This window comes from Emys orbicularis, chromosome 19, assembly GCF_028017835.1.
Source record: "Emys orbicularis isolate rEmyOrb1 chromosome 19, rEmyOrb1.hap1, whole genome shotgun sequence".
In the NCBI taxonomy this organism is placed as follows: Eukaryota; Metazoa; Chordata; order Testudines; family Emydidae; genus Emys; species Emys orbicularis.
Window position 1 is genome coordinate 8,582,104 of NC_088701.1, and position 16,878 is coordinate 8,598,981.

The window sequence follows — 16,878 nt, forward strand, 5'->3', positions numbered from 1 at the left end:
TCCTATAGCAGGTGAGATGAATCGACAATCCCAGCTATCAGCAGAATACAAGCTCCAGCTCAACTACAAGATACAGGAGACACTGGCTGAAATTCTCTGGCCTGTTCTGTATGGCTGGAGGAAGGCCTTGACCTTGACGAGATGCACAGAGGCTGAAGCTAGCATTCCTAGGGGCCCTTCTATAAGTTTCTGAGCTCCTTGCAACGTGGACAGGCCTTAGTTTTATGTTGCACGAACTCGTGGAGAGTCTCCATGGATGGAACCTCATTGCTGGCTACCTTCGGACACCTGGGCAGCTCGGTTACCGTGTGAGTGGAAAGATTCAGTTTAAACTGGTGTTTAATGATTGATTTTTATGAGATTAGCTCTGTCTAGAAGACATGCTGTTATCTAGCTCCTACGAAAAATTCTACAGCTGGTCAGATCAGTCATAGCGATCACTCCTAGCATCAGAGTCTGTTAATTGAAATTGGTGCCTATCACTGCAGTGAAGAAATGTGAATTACGGTTACATGGTTTTGCTGACTCTGGTTTGAGTTGCCTTCTGCAGCCATTCCATTCTGAACCAGTAATGGGGGCGGTGGGGGAGATTTCCTGCTAGTGAAAAAATCTAAGATACTTGGAAAAACGTCTGCAGAAATTCCTAAAAGCGAATCTTCCCAAGCTGACTTATTATGGTCAGTAAATAAAGAGGTAACAATTCATAGAAAACTCCCAGCTGGGTTTATCTATCAAAGCATCACAGAAGGAATTTTGCCTCTTAAATTGTGATGGTCCCCTGTGCAAACAACATCCGATTCCCCCTCCTTTCTGTCTGGATAATATAAATGCACACACCGTAGGATGCTTGGCTTAGTTTCCAGAAGAGAAGTTTAATCTAATTTACATATTCCTAGGTACATTAATAACCAGAATATGCCCAATGAAAAAGTTAAAAGGTAAATTCCCTCCAAGCTCTGCTCAGCTTGGGATTCCAAATAAAAAGGAATGCTCGTTATTTCTACATAAAACTAGAGTTAAAAAAGTCGAGGTTCTATGCAGCTAGACATAAAAAGCAACAGCGAGCAGGGCTGTGTGGAGAACGTCCAGGTTCTCCTGGAGAGAGCTGGCGACCGCCACTGCTGCTGTTTTGGAGTCTGAATTGGCAGGAAAAGTGTTAGTAGCACTCAGCACTTCCCCAAAGAACCCTGGAAGCCCATGCCTGCTGTCACGCCTCCTGGGATAGACTTGGCTGGTATTTACACACCTGAACTCAGTCAGGAGGAGTTTACGCACCCACCTGTCAGACAGGTGGGGCGGGAGGTCGCACTGCGGAGATCTTAAGACATTCTACAATCAAAGGCTAAGAAAGGAAAGGAAGGCAGCGTGCAGCCTAAAGCTACCCCCTCCGGTAGTGTTGGATCACCGCCACGGGAAGCTAACAGCAACAGGAACCCGCGGGGCACTGCACAATCTCAAGTGAAATGGTTAGGACAACAACCGGACAGCAAGAAGTTGTGGGGAGGGAAAGAATGAATGTAGACATTACGAGACGGGTGGAGGATCAGTAAATCCATGACTTGCCATTTAATGTGTGGGATGAAGTTGACCAATGATGTATTGTCTGGGGGAGGGGGATGGATAACATGCAGCGCAACCCAATAAGAATGGACTCTGACATCTACGTGAACTAAATTCATCGTCGTCTAAGGAATCGAATATACATTAACTCTAGGGCCATATACATAATTAACAATATTCACCATCACAGACAGAGTTGCTTTCTCCCCTCTCCCTATCTCGTTACAGATGGCCTGATGGACTGTCACATTCGCAATTCTCATAGAAACCTGAATCGCAACAGAGCAAACACGCACTCCCCTCTCTGGGACCAGAGTCTCTGGACTAATCTGCATTCATTAGCGGGAAAGAGGGATCCCCACATTCATCCCCTTTTGCAGGGAGCTCCCCTTCCTGGCTGGGAAAATGAGTCTCATGTCACACCCATCAGGATTCTGTGCAGCAGCCTCCTTGCCCACTTCATGGGAGCCCCAGGGGGTCCCATCTCCAGTCTGTCACGGTTGTCTCCCCCAGAAGAATGTCTTATGTCACGTAGTGCTCAACGTTGGCACTCCCATGCAATGCGAGTCAGCACAGGGGAAGCTGGGCTCCAGGAGGCTGCAGAGCCCAGCAGTGAGAATTTAGCTACCTCCCTTTGGTAACCGTCTGCAGCAGAGTCCTTCAGCGTGCGCCTTTGGAAACGTGCTCGTACGAGAGAGGGGCAGAGGGACGCCGGCCAGCGGGCTCCGTTACTGAGCCTCAGTTATGGCCTGCACCTCGGGGGCCTCTGGCTCGCTGCGCAGGGGGTCGGCTTTGGAGAAATTCATTTCCAGGATGTGTCGCTGGAGATGTCGCACCCACTCCTCCTGGATGGAGAGAGGGCCCTGGAACTCCACCTCGCAGAACCTGCACCCAGGGGAGGGGAAGGGGGAACAATGTCAGACCCTGGATGAGACGCTCATTGAATATTTCTATTATGGCTCCAGTTGGGACCAGCCCCGTTGTTCTGGGCACTGCAGCCCAACTCTAAGGAGCAAACAAATGGGGAGAGAGGATGCAGATGTGCACAGTGCATCGGAGGAGGTTGTTTAATTAACTGTCAAGACTTTGTATTGACTGTCAGGCATCCAGAGAAGCCAATCTCGGGGGATGCAGCTACCACTGACCTCAGCACCACACAAAGACAGACATGGCCCTTTCTGGAAACCAAACGTTACCTTAAACTCCACACCTGGCAAATACTGGGAAGGACCTTAAAGGAAGAGGGGTCCCATACCCAGGATTGGCTGTGGTTACACAGCATGAAAGGGCTCTAAGACTAAAGGCACTGATGGCAGGCTGAGGGCCAGCTGCTGGCATTAGGAATCATTGTGAAACGCTACACGTACTGCACAGTCACTGCCAGGAGTCCATGCCCTCAAAGAGAGAGTGCTGTGGACTGGGTGCCATCCAGCACTCCGGATGGGGGAGCATGGATCCCTCTCTGCAGACATACCTGCACTTCAGGGTGTAGATGTTACCCACAAATTTCACCAAGGATGTCTGCGGAGGCCTGGGGACCAGCGAGGGCACTGGTCTCATCCTGGGTGGTGGCTGGCGAGCTTCCTCCATTTTCTGCTGGAAGTCGCTGGCCGCCTCCTCTCGGGAGAGGGGGGCCTCTGGGGGTTTGGCTTGTCTTCGTTCAAACTCTAGGACAGAAGAGGCATCTTCAGAACACAGCACGATTGGTAGGCACATGTCACCCAGGCTATAAGCTTGATGCTGAGCTACAAGGGCCTAGGATGCCTCCTCCCCCCCCCCCCGGCTTCCCATCCAGGGGACTGGTCGTATGATCCCACCATGGGCGGCGCGTAATGGCTGGGGGGCATGGGGGAGAGGAAAGGCAGTGGCGGATTATTGCACTGGCCCATGGGGCCTGTGCCCGGGGCCTCTGGCAATTTGGAGCCCCTGGAAAAATTTCCCCCCACCACAGCCTCAGGGCTGGAGGAGTTCTCACTCCCAGTGGTGGGGGCACAGAGCTTTTCCGGTCTCGGGGCTACCGGGAGCGAGGGGGGCAGAAAGGAGCGAGCGGGGGCGTGGCCTCGGGGGAAGAGGCGGAGTGGGGGTGGAATGGGGCTGCAGGGCTGAATGGCATGGGGTCATGGGGGGGAGAGGCTCCAAGCTCAGAGCTCTGCCACTGTGGGGGGAGGAAGAGGCTCCAGGCTTAGAATTCTCTTCATCATGGTCCTGGCTGGGGCCAAGCTCTCAGGCCCCCCACCCAGGAGCCACAGGGGGGCTGAGAGCAGCAAGTGGGGGTGTGGCCTCGGCCAGAAGAGGCGGGGCAGGGGGCTAGCATCCCCAAGGGGAAGCTTCACTTGCTGCCCATGGATCCCACCACCTCTCACCAATAGGAACTGTGTCATCATGTGGTGGATTGGCTGGGGAGAGAGGACAGGAAACACAGGATGCCGACTGCCCACCTGTGGGCTCATCCTTCCCTCCCTGGGGTAGTGCTCTGGACAAGGGTCTCCCAAGCTTTTCCAGCCCACAGCACCCCCAGAGACACCCCAGGGTAAAGGTGTTTGCATGCTCCTGCTTGGCAGTGAGTTCAGGGGCAATAAGAGGCGGCTCCCAACTCACTGTTGATGTTCTGGCGATGCTCCTCCACCTTCACCAGTGACAGGGGAGAGGTGACCATGGGCCGCTCGCCACCCCCACCACTGCCCCTATCCAGGAGTTTGCTGGGCTCACTGTGCCCCATCTCGCCCACCAGGCTCTTGCTCATGAAGGGCATGGCGCCTGGCTGCAGGCCCAGGGGCAGCCTCTTCCCTGTGCTGTCCTGCTCCCGTGAGTGGGATGAGTTACGAAACTTCTTGGTGAAGGGCCGGCCCCCCTGGATGTAGCTGCGATAGGCTCCGGCCTTCTGGGGCCTGTGCTTGATCCACTCGCTCAGCGTCTCGATGGGTGAGCCGTTCACGCACCACTCAGTCACACCAAACTGCCGCAGATGAGCCCGAGCATGGCTGGCCAGTGCCTTGCGGTTCTCAAAGTAGAGGCCACAGAGCTCGCAGCAGGCTTCACTGGCTGGAGACAGAGAGCAGGGAGTGAAAGCTTGCAGGGGGCCTGGGAAGCAGCTGGAAGGCAGAGAAACACTGGGGTGCTAGGATCCAACAGGAAGGAGTTGCTTGGTCCCTGGCCCTCTCCCCAATCCTCCTCCTCCGTGGGGTCTGTCTGGGGTGGTGGGGGTGTGAGTGAGGGGGCAGCATTTCCATAGGCTGTGGAATCTGCTTTGGAGCTTACCCCTTACTGTCTGTAACCTACAAAATGGCTGGAATTGTCTCGTGACCCAATTCCCCACAATCCTTTGCATCTGCAGAGGGCTGTGGGATGCAGTGGGCTGCATGAAGACTGTTGGCCATTCTGTAGGTCACAGACCACTACCCCAGGCTACCGGTAGTGAATTGCGTTACTGTGGTTATATGGTGTCCAGAGACCACTGGCAAAGGTCTTTGTAGTCCACTGAGAGCTGCAGGGGGCTTTCCAGGCCAGGCTGAGTGGGGAGGTGGCTAAACTAATCCTGCTGCCTGTGCCCTGAGGTGGTCTCACTGCTTGTTCAGCCAGCTCTCCCTGGATGCTGGTCTGCTCTGCAGCTGGGAGGCTACTTCCCAGCGCGGGTAGCCGGACAGGTGCTAGCTCTGCTGAGGCTCGTTCTTACAGCAGTGTAGCCAGGAACAGCACAGGTGGGCAGCTCTGACTAGCCACTCGGATACATACCAGGTGGTCTGGGCAGGTTTGTAGCCAGGTGCTAGTGCGAGCCATCGCCCATGCTACCCCAGCTCCACTGCTATTGTTAGCACTCTAGCTTCAGCAGAGCTAGTGCATCTACCTGGGCTGGGGAGCAGCCTCCCAGCTGCAGTATAGATGTACCTGGGGTAAGGGCTCAGAACAGCCTCTGGTACCAGACAAGTTGCTCTTATGACGTGGCAGGTTTGTGGCACCAGATCAGAGGCCCACAGCAGTGGACTCCCCAGTCCCTTTACGCTCTCTTGGTTTCTGGGAATGGGGCAGCAATGGAGGAGACAACAAAGCAGGAAGTCTCTCTGCTGGGAAGTGGGAAGGAAAGCGTTAACACCCCAGCAGGGTGCTACTTGTCCCCCTCTCCATGGGATACAGCTCAGCAGGGCTCTCCACCCACCCATCCCTCCCTATAGGATGGGGCCCTGGCATGGCACTCCACTGGGCCCTCTGTGAAGGGACCCAGCCCCTGCAGGGCTCTTTGCCTGTCTCCCCCGCCACAATGGAGCCCTGGCACAGCTCTCTGCCTGCCGCCGCCCCCACCCCCACTTACATGTGTGTGCCGGCTTGTCATGAGCCGCCTTGGCTTTGAAGGGCAGCTCGGTCTGGATGTAGGTCTTCTGCCTCACTTCACCATGGCCCCCAAGCCGCTCCTCCTGCAGCGGCCGCTTGGTGGAGAGTGGAGTCAGGAAGCCCCCGTGGGATTTGCTGGTGAGTGGTGAGAGCGAGATCTCCCGACTCATGCTGGAACCACTGGGGCTGGGCTTCCCCGTCCTTCCACCCAGAGGGGAGAGGGACATGGCCTGCAGCATTTTCCCAGGGGACTTGAGGGCTGCACCTTCCTCTGCCATCGGCTTGGGGGGCTCAATGCTGGAAGTATGGGGCTCCTTCTTGATCATACAGGGCTTGGACTTCTTCTTGAGGATCTCCCGCAGCGTGTCGATGGGTGAGCCATTGACAGACCACTCGGTCACCCCCATCTGGCGCAGGTGGGACCGGGCATGGCTGGACAGCCCTTTCCGGTTCTCGAAGTACTCCCCACAGAACTCGCATCTGATATCCCTCACGGGGTCAGCACGGGAGGCTGCAGGGGGCAGAGACAGAGAAGGGAGTGCCTAGAATCCCCAGGCAGCATCCAGCCCCTGGAAAGCTCACTGGGCAGTGCAGACTGGCGCACTCCACCCCCGTCAACCTGCACGCCACAGAAGATCTAACAGCAAAGGCTGGTGAACCACACCTCTGCTATTGCAGCCCTCTATCTCTGTAGCAAGGAGGCACCGGGACATCACGTAGATTAAACATAGCTGCTAATATTCTGCCGCATCTATCATGTGGCACCTGAGGATCTCAAACCACGCTACCAATACTGTCACCCACCCCACGAGAGATAAGTGTGATCCCCAATTAACAGATCGGGAAACAACGTGCCCGAAGTGGCCAGTGGCCGAGCTGGGAACAGAACCCAGGAGTCCTGACTCCCAGTCCCCTGCTGTAGCCAAACACTGATTTGTTCCTCCCCCCCAAAGCTCTTGCCTATTATGGCAGGTGATCACTGAAGTCAAAGTCACCCCACCATGCTAGCAGGAGTGCTGCTGCTCACACTTACAGAGGTTCAGGGGGGACATCTCCTCCCGTGGAGACCAGGTCCTGTTGGATGGATGGGGCTCACCGTGGAGACTCCCAGACATCATCTCTCGCTTGATCTCCATTCTCATTTGGTCTTGTTTCAGTTTCTTCTGAAAAGAGGGAGGGGCCATCCCTGGAAACATCTTCCTGGCTGTTGGGGGAGGGGAGGAGGTAGGAGAGTGTCCCATGGGACTTCCTGGCTGCTGGACCTTTTTGGGCATGGAGGGCACGTGAATCTCTCCTGGGCTGTGAGGCTCCAGCGATCCCATGCTGCCGATGACGGTCTTGGTCATGGCTTTCTGCCCTGGGGCTGGTGGGTTTGTGGCGCCACCCCGGGGCTGAGCTCTGCGCTTGAGGATCTCCCGCAACGTGTCGATTGGGGAGCCGTTGACATACCACTCGGTCACCCCCATCTGGCGCAGGTGGGACCTGGCATGGCTGGACAGCCCCTTCCGGTTTTCGAAGTACTCCCCACAGAACTCGCACCTGATATCCCTCACGGGCTCCGGTCCAGAGGCTGAAACAAGGAGGGGAGACGTGCATTTACTGTAGCACCTGACAGGCGCAGCCCTATGCCACTGGGACACTAGCAAGATCATCCCCCCCAACCAGACAGCACAAAGCAAACACGCCACGCGCCAGAAGTCAAGACAATGGCAAAGCTGATCCCAGAACAAACTCAATGAAAGGAATCAAACCATCAAACGATCCCTGGGAAATGCGATAGGCAAGGGCAGTGCAGGGGAGGACAGAGCACCCAGGGCAGGCTTTGATGGTGGGGCAGAGAGCAGGCACTCTCGGTGAGCCTAGACACAGCAACCGCAATGGCTGGAGGCCTAGGTAGGAGCTGTGATCCAGGAGGCCTGGGAGAATACAGTCATTTCAGTGTCTTCCCTTGTGTGCATGTCCTGCTTGCCCAAGGCTTGAGGTGGGTGTCTGTGTGTGTTGGGTGCGGAGTAAAGGAAGGGGACCTGCAGGCATGCTAGAGCCCGGATGAAGACACACATTCCACGTTTGTTTGAATCTCCTTCCCACAGACACTGGAATGATCTGTCCAGTAAGCCCGGCAACCCAGGTTTGTATCGCGCACTGGCTTGCTGTCCACCAAGCAGCTAAACCAAATGTGGGGGTCCTTGTCATTTTTGGTTAATCAAAGTGCTGAGCACTCTTCCTTCAAATGCAATGTATCCTTAACCCCATCCCCTCTTGGCTTCTGCAGATCTGCCTGCGTGCAGCATGATCCAGGAAACCCTAATTTCTCAGTGTGTGCTTGGAAGGAGCAAGAGGAGTAACACGACGCAGTATATATTTTTTGCCACCATAAGCAAGCTGCAGTCTGAGCCATGCAATCTCCTGGAGGTAAATGCTTAGCGGTGAGTGGGTGCAACTTACACATCGTCTTACAGGCTGCTTGAAAGGGGGAAAGCTTAGCAGCCAGTCAGCATTAAATCACCAGTTTATGGAGAAGAGAATGCACAAACCAGCCACAGTCACTGATCACCCCTCCCCATTTGAAGGCGAAAGCAGAACCTGCCTCCTTCTCTGCACCAAGGTAAGGGGAGAATGGAAACAGACACCCCCCTCCCAGAATGGGGACCAGACTCAGGCCAAAGGCCTGATGAATGCTGGCCTGAAATGAAAGGACAAGAGAGGTTGATTCCCCCTCTGCCAAGGACAGACAGGGCAATTTCAACCCAAGATGAAAACACCCAGCACTGGGCTTTCTAGCAGGGTCCAGGCACTGAGTCACCATGACATACTGTACAGGTTAGGCCACTGAGTACCCTAGAAAGTGCAGCAGTCCCTGTCTATCGAGCAGCACTGAGAGAGCTCAGCCTGCACAAGGCGACAGGCGTTCTGCAACATGAGAGCACCAAACAGCCTGGCCTCCCCTCCCTGATCTGGGTGGTGAAGCAGTCAGAACCCGTTTGACTCGAGGATTCCTGAATGGATGGTGCCCAAGCAGGTGCCTGGTATTACCTTGGAAGGGAAGGGGCTGGGCTCTTTATCTACTCAGGACTGAGGTAGGAACGTGGTGTGTGCGCCTGGCTGAGGAAGGACACAGAAGCTGGCTCAGAAAGTGGTGTGAGAGAGCACTTTATGGGGAAAAGGAAAAGCAAAGGGCGTGCGACCAAGAGCCGTTTATTCTCTGTCATTGCCCTGACACAGAACCCAGGAGTCCTGACTCCCAGTCCCCTGGGCCACACTCCATCCCAGCACTGGGAACAAAACCCAGGAGTCTTGATGCCCAGTTCCCTGCTTTAGCCAAACAATGGTGAAGGCTCGATAGGGAGTGGCATCAGGCCTTGCTTAATGTAAACAAGGGGGAGAGGAGGAGGGAAGAGGAGGCAGTGATGAGAGAGAACCTACAGAGGTTGAGTGGAGACATCCCAGCATCTGAAGCCCAGTACGCGCTGGAGGAAAGACCCTGTTTTCTTTGCAGATTGGCCTCAGCTGACAACCTGTGGGTTTGTGGCTTCAGTTTCTTGGATGGTGGAAGGGAGTGAGGTGAGAGGATCGCTGGCTGTTTGCCCAAAGGCCTTGGTGGAGGTGGTTGTTTCATGCCTGTTGCAGGTACTGCTGCTGTGCTCTTTGGGCTGGGTCTGTCCAAGCTCCCAGCCTCCACTAATGATTTTCTCTCACTAGGGAGGAGAGAGGAAAGACGGCTTTTGAAGTCTTCACTTTGGATGAGGTCATTTAAAACATCAATTGGAGAGCCTTTAGCATCTGGATCATTCACTCCCAGGTGTCTCAGGTGGGCTCTAGCATGACTCGATAACCCCTTTCTGGTTTCAAACCAGGCACCACATAACTGGCAGTCAATTTCTTTGCCCGAGTCACTATCTACAGCTGCGGAAAGAAAACACATCGATCATAATACATACGGTCACTGAGGAGAATGTCTTTCAAGCACCAGTTACAACCCAAAAGGGACTTGGTTCAAGTGGCCTGGGTTGTCTCTCCAGCGAAGAGGTTATATGCTGCGTTCTCTAGAGATTTTAAACAGGCAGCCCTAAAGGAAAGATAAATTATCATGCTGGCCCAGGCAGCACTGCTGCCGCTCCCTGACAGTTATGCTGGAATTCCATCAGAAACCTTGACTTTCAGGGCTTCTCCATCATTTCTGTGTCTCCATTTACATGTGCCAAACAGCTTTAGAAAGTGATAGCCAAAGGCTGTGCATAGTAATCAGGGATCAACATTTTATTTTGTGTTCGCTGGCCCAGGAGCGGCCTCTGGAGAACGTTACTGTTCCCGAAAACCTGTGTGTTGCTCCTCCAGCTAAGCAGTCCTTCCCACATTACTTCAATAGCCAATATCCCATGAATCGCTAAATTTAGAGATTAGCGCTTTACACCATTTGAAAGCTGGAACTCCAAAGTGTCAGATGGCATAAGGCTCTAGTTTCAGCTTTAGCTGACCCCAGTGGTACCAGCTGCTACAGTCAGGTCAGATTTAACGTTGGAAAAAGCAAGAAGATAATCAGAATGGAGTGATTTTAAAGTCCAATATTTTGCGACAGGATGGGACTAAAAACAAAGCTTTAGTGTAAGTGCTAAATGCCTGGTGTTCCCTAGCCCCAGTTCTTTGCAATACCAAACCTTAAAACCATACTGGACACACAGGCTCCTCACGCTAGCTGTGCTCCTTTGACACTGGTACAGAACTGAATACAACCAGCTCCAGAGCATTCTCCTTCCCCATCCCTGCTAAGTAGCAAGGAACATCTCAGACCTAATTTTAAACATGATCTGATTTTAAAAGGGATTTCATTTTACAAAGTTGGCGACTTCCACAAGGCCATGAATGGCAAGGCTATCCCACAGGTGGCACCAAGAGATTAATGAGGGCTGGGACTTTCTGAGGGAAAGAGCCCTCACTTGAACAACTAAGAGTGAAGACTGGAATGTTGTTACTGAGCACGTGCAGAACTGGTGCATTGATCATTACAAGCTCACAAAGTTCATGCACATTTCTGCAGAAAAACTGCCATATGTGCTTATAGTGGCAGTCTCTTCCATGCAAGTCTATGAATGTCAAGCAAGCACGTAAGAGGTCAGGTAATGGCAAGCCTCTTGATTTGAAATCTGCACTCAGGTATATGGCTGGCTATTCCCCAGATTGCCCAGCCAGACCCCAGCAGCCTAGGTGAAGGTTAACACAGAGGCCCTAATATCAATGGGAGCACTGCCCACTGCTGTCTCAGTAACTTGGATAACTGAGAAGTCTAGGCCTGGTCGTCGTAACTGGGCTAAGGAAGATTGGGACATGAGGATGCCAGGGCATGAGACAGTCAGAGAAACATGTCAAGCGGACAGTCACTTTCCCAACTGTTTCTTTCAGCAGAATAAGAGCAGCAGAATCATCCACAACTAATCAGCCTGGATTCAGGGCTTTAGTGCTCAGGCAAACTAGGCTGTGGAAGAGTTCATTAAGTGATACATAAAGGTCAGTCACCCGTTTGGAATGACACAAACCTTGATGAACAATTGAAAGGGGGACTGGGACATGGAACTGTTCGTCTGCAGGGGCCTGGGTAGGATGCCTGATCTGTGAAAGTCCAGATCCAAATGGACGATAGACAAGACACATCAGCACAAGTAGGACTGATTGCCACCTCGCTGCAGAGGGTGAGGACTGGATGTGCCACAGAGGCCAAACTCCCTTTAGTGCCAGAGAAGGTCGCTCCAGGTCATTCCCGGGACCCTGGGGAAAGGGGAGTATGCAACAGCTTGTGCTGCTCTGGTCCACTTCCATAGAGAGAGGAGTTCAGTCTAGTCCTGTCAGATCAAAACTAATGTTACTTGAAAAGTAACAGAAGTCAGGCTCTAAACCATACTCTGCTGAGCTTAGATATGGCATTTACAGTGTGTAAAACCATGGGCTGCCCTGACGCAGGAGATCTAGCAAGGAGTGGAGTGCATGTGCTGGAGGAGAGTGGGTAATTCGTTGTGTGTATTTAGGACTATTTCCAGTTGCCAATTCCACAAGCAGTCAGCACCCGACGCCTCACCTCTCACTCAGGGTTAACAGACACTGAACTGCTGCAGCCCAGTTTGGACAAGAGCTGCTGAGAAAAATCCACCTGTGCTTTCTATGCAGAACTGAAGAGTCTTCTCAGAACACAACCACGCCGCGTTGAACAGTCTCTGCACTGACTCAGTCTGGTTTACGGGGTGTCTCAGCTCAGATGTTGTAGAAAAGGAAAGCTAGTTGGTTGGCAAACTAGTTCAGACTAGGATTCCTCCCCGACTGGCTGTTGTACCCAGAATGCCCTTTGCTTCCCAACAGACACAGGGCACTGCAGGGAACAGTTATACAGAGTCTAGGAACAAAGTTGGAAGGCAGCAAGTGGCATCTTACAGGAGGGTGCCCTCTAGGAACTCCCCTAGGACTCCCCTCCAGGAATAAGTGGGGTCAGGTGCACGGCTGATAGACTTGCTTAGCCCCCAGAACAGGCCTGGGGAGATGGCTGCTGCACACATGGAGAGAAACAGCAAGATGGACGACCAATTTGGCTGCCCTGGTACAAACACACAGCAAAAGCAGCAGGGGGTCTTTGAGGAGGCGGCCTGCTCCACTTATCTGGCTGGAGAGAAATGTGGTAGGAGCTGGGGGAGCAGTGGAAAGCTGCAGGTGTAGCAGGGGCACTTACTTTACCCAGATTTGTTTGGGCAGGGGAGGAGACCCTCACCAGCTAAATCAGAAACAGATGACAATCTCCTCCCACAATGAGCTATGATCAGCACTTATCCTCCAGAGACAGGAAAGGAGCCACACGCTTGTCAGAAAGACACACGGAATGCAGTCCAGGACCAAGTTGGGACTCACTGCCCTGTGGATGTTTGCAAGGTGTATCCAGATTAGACGGCAGCAGCCCCTATGGGACCTCGCTGGAAAACTGCTGACAGCTACACTGAGTCCCACCCATGGCTGGAAGACAGGAAAGCCCCGCACCCATTCTCCCCACATGACAGCGAAGGGATGCCTTGTAGCAGGTTACCCAACAAGATAGCAGCATCGACTTTTGGTCAGCAAGTTCCCACACACTCAGCTCTCCTGCCACATATCTAGTGGGAAACACCAAAGGTAAAGAGACTCACTTAGATTTAAGGGCCCTTCCTCCTCGGGCTGCGGCCACTGTGCTTTTGGAGAGCTCTGCAGAGGGCTCAAGGGCAACTTGGGGGTCTTGTCCTCGGGGTGTTTCGGAGGGGGAGATCCTGAGAGCGTGGGTGGCACTTTCTTGAGGAGCGGGGATCCTGGCTGTGAAAGGCTCTTTGAGGAGAAGCCTGGTGGGGACTTGATCGCTTTGTTCACAGGGGGATCTGGCAAGCGGTCGCCTGTCTTGCTGAGAGACAGCAGTGTTGGCCGTGGGGAGCTGCCTGTCCCTTCTTTGGGGGAGCTGGATTTTTTGCTGAGCGTTGGGGACATTGGGCTGCTGTCAGGTTTGCCCTTCTGCTTCATCAGTTCATAGAGCAAGTCGATGGGAGCTCCGCTGCTCTCGGACTCTGCCACGCCAAGCTGCCGAAGGTGAGAGCGAGCGTGGCTGGACAGGCCTTTGCGGGTCTCAAAGCAGGCGCCACAGACCTCGCATGTTGTGAGGTTTTGAGCTGAAAAAGAAGAGCAGCTGTTAGTGAGTCACAGAGCTTCACAAGCTGCAGCGCACAATCCCTGCATGGCTCATGCCGGGTGCCCTTGTCCTCAGCGCCCGGAAGCAGCCCCCCAGCCCAAAGTGCAATTCTAAACTACTTTAACTCCCAAGACTACTTATGCAAATGTAGCTATCTTTCCTGTTGCCTTGTCGCCACCTATCAGAACCCTGCACTGTGAGCACTCAGGGACAGGGACTGCCTTCGGTCCACTTGTCTGCAGAGTGCCTAGCACATTAAGGCCCTAACCAAGGCTTCTGGGTATCAATGCAACCACCAGCAATAAACTGGGAGAACTGGGGATGAGGGGGAAGCAGACAAGTCAGGTATGAGTCTAGTGTGATACAGCAGAAAAAGGACAACAGATCTGGGCCATCCCGCTACAGCTGTTAACTTTGCTGCTCACCTTGCCCTCCCTTCCCCCTCACAGTTTGTTATTCTTTCATTGTATGGCTTCTAGGTTATACTATAATTCTCAGGCCAGGGACCATGGATAACATTTTCAGAAGCACCCATATTCCTTTTCAAAATGGTACCCAGGGGTTTCTGCTGCCTGTACAGTGCCTGGCCCACTCTGGGACCTACAATAAGGGATATGGTGCAAACTAAGCTGGCACATTGTGTACATTTCTAGGCATCTCATTATCAGCAAACCCACAAACTGGAAGAAACCAAGGGGCTGGAGAGACTCAGTTATGAGGTCAGACTGAGACTGTTTAAGTTAGCCCTAACAAGGACAGAGAAGGGACATACCTGCCTAAAGACATCTGAAAGGTGCAAACACCCAGGACAGAGAGGACTCATTTACACAGCTATTTGGGAGTGTAACTAAACCAATCTCTTCCAGTAAGGGCAGAATTCAGGACAGACACCAGGAAAAGCTTCCTGATCATGCAACCTTCTACTTATGCTGAATCATCTGCTATGGAAGTTACTGGACAAACTCACATTTGGGGTACTGAAGGTATCATGGGAACTATCCTGCGTGGCAGTAGAGTGGAACAGATAGTCTAAGAGGCCATGTAATGCTCCATCACGATGCGTGTTGTTTGGCAAATTGTCCATGACTGCTCTGACCACAATAAGGTGCTGTAGTCTGGGACCTCTAGCCTGCAGAGCCACACTAGAGTACTAAGAACAAGGGTGGCAGTAGTCCCCTCCAATTTATTCATATTAGAGCCAGCCCTTCAGCTCATGGCAAGTTGCCAACATGACTCCTCACCACAGCAACATGTGAGCACTGCCCTGCTCCAACAGGACCATCTTTCATTCTATCATCCCACGGACCGAATAGGCACAGAGGCCTGGCCTGCCAGCTCCATTCCTTTCCTTTCTCAGTTTTGAATGAAGAGGGATTGCAATAGAAGAGCCCAATGGTGCTAATCCAGTGATTTTAAGAGAGATTACTTGAAAACTCCACCTGTTGCCCAAGGCAGACTAACACCACAGAGTCTCTTTCTGCCAAGTTATGATGAGGATGGAAGAAGTTTGAACTGCAAGTACCTTCCCACATCAATGACAATTCCCCATCATTCTAGGCAACAGGGAAACAGCCAAGAGCAAGGAGTTTTCATTTATTTTTAACATGACTTGCTGTCTATTAAATCACAAACAGGTAAGAATAAAAGCAGGAATGTGGGGTCTGGATAATCAGGAACAGAAGCCAATAAAGGCCTTGTCTGGTTCTTAATCCTTGGAGCAGAGACCATCCTTCTTAAAGTTTTGGAAAGTGACTGGCACGCAGTGGGTGCGATCACCAATAAATCATCATAATCGAGTTCTTCCTTTACGGATATCTTCCCATTTTGTCACGCCCACTGGCTTGCTATTGTAGGGCCACTCTTGTGTGCTTGTTCGTAACTGCAAGATGCCTTGTAAGTGATGGACTTGGGCAATAATTTGTTCATGTAGGGAATAAAAAAAAGCTTATTTTTTCCAATGAAAATGACATGCAACAAAGAACAACAAAACAAGGCTCCCAGGATTCCTCTGAAATAGCTGAGGAAAGTGCCTCCCCCTCAGCAGGAGAGGCCAGCTGCTACGGAGCCAAATTACAGAATGAAGTTGAGCCATAATCTGAAAAGCACTCACTTTTGGAATCCTGGGAGTCTGGCTTGTTTCCAGGAGCTTCAGGAGACAGTTTGGTCCCTATTCTGTTTGGAGTTTGATCCAATTGCCCGGCTGGAGTACTCTTCTTTGGGATGGGTGGTGACCCCACTTCCATGGCAACCATTTCTTCCTCCTCAGAGGCCATAACTGCCAGGGAGAGAAGGAAACATTCAGCCCGAGCTGTAAACAGTAAAGCATTAATGAAACTCACTCAAGGGGAGCAGTGAATAAAGGTTAAACCATTCCACATTTGATTAAAATGCCCTACAAGTTACTCATTAGCTCCATGTTATCAGCCAGGCACCAAGAATGGAAGTGAAAAAATATCCCAGTCAATACTATCTATTAATGGAAAAACAAGTTTTTAATAGGCAGGTTTACAGCAAACAGATGCTTTTGGACCTGGGTCATTAAGAGAATAGGAACTATAGCTCACGGATGCAAATGCAGGGGTTAAGTCATCACTGCACTGGAATATACAGAAATTCTCAGTGTAAGCTTCCCGTGCTATCAGCAGTGACTCAGGGAACAAAGAGTGGTATGAAATGATGGTATTCGTCACACAGCGCAAAACACATTCCATATCTTCTTGTCTCTAGACGGATAGGACCAATGAGCCTCAGCCATGGATCAGGACACCACTGAGCCTGGCATCGTACAAACACAAAACAAAAAGAGGGTCCCTGACCATTTCTCTGTAGCTAGTGAGTTGTTAGTTTACAGAGCATCACTGATGTCCATAGAGTTTTACTGTCAAGCCAACAGGTCCTGGCCCTGAGGAAATTACAATCTTGCCAACACTTCCTACCGTGTGTAGCATTTACTATCAGGACATCAATGGGACTGTTCATAGCACAAGGACTATGCTTAGTAGTGTTTACATTACCAGGTTAAAAGAACAGGAGTACTTGTGGCACCTTAGAGACTAACAAATTTATTTGAGCATAAGCTTTCGTGGGCTACAGCCTACTTCTTCGGATGCATGTAGTGGAAAATACAGTAGGAAGATTATATATATATATATATATACACACATATACATATACATACACACACACACACACACACACACACACAGAGAGAACATGAAACAATGGGTGTTACTATACACACTATAAGGAGAGTGATCAGTTAAGCTGAGCTTTTATCAGCAGGAGAGAAAAAAAACTGTTTGTAGTGG

At 51.9% G+C, this 16,878-nt stretch overlaps 1 protein-coding gene across 1 annotated transcript in view; it reads right to left on the reverse strand.

The window, feature by feature from the left end:
- Positions 1 to 1,538: 1,538 nt before the first annotated feature.
- WIZ (WIZ zinc finger) overlaps positions 1,539 to 16,878 on the reverse strand; it is a 63,471-nt gene continuing 48,131 nt past the window's right edge. The window contains exons 4-11 of the mRNA XM_065419737.1: positions 15,681 to 15,845; positions 13,044 to 13,550; positions 9,310 to 9,789; positions 6,920 to 7,456; positions 5,867 to 6,397; positions 4,159 to 4,602; positions 3,035 to 3,227; positions 1,539 to 2,445 (exon numbers count right to left, since the gene is read on the reverse strand). Coding sequence (XP_065275809.1) covers positions 2,289 to 2,445; positions 3,035 to 3,227; positions 4,159 to 4,602; positions 5,867 to 6,397; positions 6,920 to 7,456; positions 9,310 to 9,789; positions 13,044 to 13,550; positions 15,681 to 15,845 — 3,014 coding nt within the window. The 3' untranslated portion in view covers positions 1,539 to 2,288. The remainder of the gene's footprint in view (positions 2,446 to 3,034; positions 3,228 to 4,158; positions 4,603 to 5,866; positions 6,398 to 6,919; positions 7,457 to 9,309; positions 9,790 to 13,043; positions 13,551 to 15,680; positions 15,846 to 16,878) is intronic.